Genomic DNA, 1,699 nt, shown 5'->3' with positions numbered 1-1,699 from the left:
TATCAGGTTAGGTGGAGTTTAATAATACTAATTAAATGTCAGGATTATTATATTTTATATTTAAATTAGATATAAAACATGATGTGCAAATCAGAAATTAATGAATCAAAATGCAGAAAATTTATAAATGGATCGACAAAGGTTTACTTCACTATCAAATATTAGTTACAATTGATATAACATCACTATTCAAAATCCAGCTATGCACAAGCCTCTCACTATAAAAACCACACAAAGTCTCTTTGACAGAGAATAAAATAAAATAAAATAAACTACGACTTCATAGGATTGCCACCACTAACAGAAGAAATCTACCATGTAGATGCAATAAACCTCGACAGACATCGAATATTGCGGGTTTTATATATATATATATATATATATATATATTTATATTGCTGTGATTAATAATCCACCAGAAAACTACTAAGATAATGTGTTTCCTTACACAGCACTGTCATGTATAAAATTTCTAGAAAGGTAATGTTATATGGTTTTTTATTTGATGGTAAAGCTACTCTCCAATCCGATTAATTAGCGTGTTAATCAAGATTTTCTTTAAAAAAAAATTAATTTTTATCTTCTTCCAATGGTCACAATCAAACGTTTTATGTTTTTCTTATGCAATTTGCTTGGGTCAATTCTCTCCACCGCCCTTCGATCTCCTAATCCTGTAGTGAAATAAGCAAACATTATCTATTCTACAGTGCGAAAAAAAGTCCAAACTGCTTGCTCAGCTCTGCATATATAAACCCTAGCTAAATTAGAAAGCCCTTCAGGCTTTGTGATTTCTTTGCTTTCTTTCTGCTAGATAACTTCTCTCGGAACAAAATTTCCCCGTTCTTTAAACACCTTACTCTCTCTGATTTAACAAGAAAAACTCTGTATTTAAAAATCAACAATCATCTATAATGGCAAATTTCAGGAAAACTCTATCTGAAACTGACGTCGAGGTAAGATTTTCAGTACCAAGTAAATGGTTCGAGGAAAATTTGTTTTCTCGATTTGAAGGTAAAAATAAATTAGATTTACCAGTTAAGGATCTAAGTGGAGAAGTGCAGTCCTTTGGTTTCTCGGTTCGAACCAAAGGGAACCACTTCAAACCTGTCATCTCTAGGGGATGGCGTCAATTTGTTCGAGCCAAGGGCTTGAAGCCTGGCAATAAGATAATCTTTGTTATGGAGAATGACCCAGAAACTGGGACAGGGTACAAAGTAGAAGTGATCAAAGAGATCAGGCTATTTGGAACAGATATAGAAGGAAGGGTGTAAGGTATATGTTTACAATATATGTTTTTTTCTTTCTTTTTAAATTAATGTTCTATATCTAAACATTACTTATATTTTAAAAAGTCAATTGATCTAGTACCATAGTAGTACAATTAGCTCAATCCTTTTTTAAAAAATAAAAGTTATTAAACTCTTTTTTTAGTTTTGGGTTGGTAGGTTAACTTGAATTAAATTTTAAGATTTATTTTTAAAAACTAAAATTATATTATTTTAATTTTTTTAAAATTAAATCAAATTTAAAGATTATGTTTTAAAAAATCAAATCAAGTTATAAAACTTTTTCCTAGTCTTGGGTTGGTAGGATAGCTTGAATTTAATTGAAAATGATGTTATTTAAAGATTTTTTTCAAAATAAATAAAAATAATATTATTTTGAATTTTTTTAAAAATCAAACTGGATTAATTTCTAT

At 29.0% G+C, this 1,699-nt stretch overlaps 1 protein-coding gene across 1 annotated transcript; it reads left to right on the top strand.

The window, feature by feature from the left end:
- Positions 1-911: 911 nt before the first annotated feature.
- On the top strand, positions 912-1,271 carry LOC118044083 (B3 domain-containing protein Os02g0764100). Its single transcript, XM_035052243.1, has one exon. The coding sequence runs from the start codon at positions 912-914 to the stop codon at positions 1,269-1,271; it is 360 nt and encodes a 119-aa protein (XP_034908134.1).
- The last annotated feature ends 428 nt before the right edge of the window (positions 1,272-1,699 follow it).

This window comes from Populus alba, chromosome 3, assembly GCF_005239225.2.
Source record: "Populus alba chromosome 3, ASM523922v2, whole genome shotgun sequence".
NCBI lineage: Eukaryota > Viridiplantae > Streptophyta > Magnoliopsida > Malpighiales > Salicaceae > Populus > Populus alba.
This window is presented reverse-complemented; position numbering and strand designations above follow the sequence as displayed.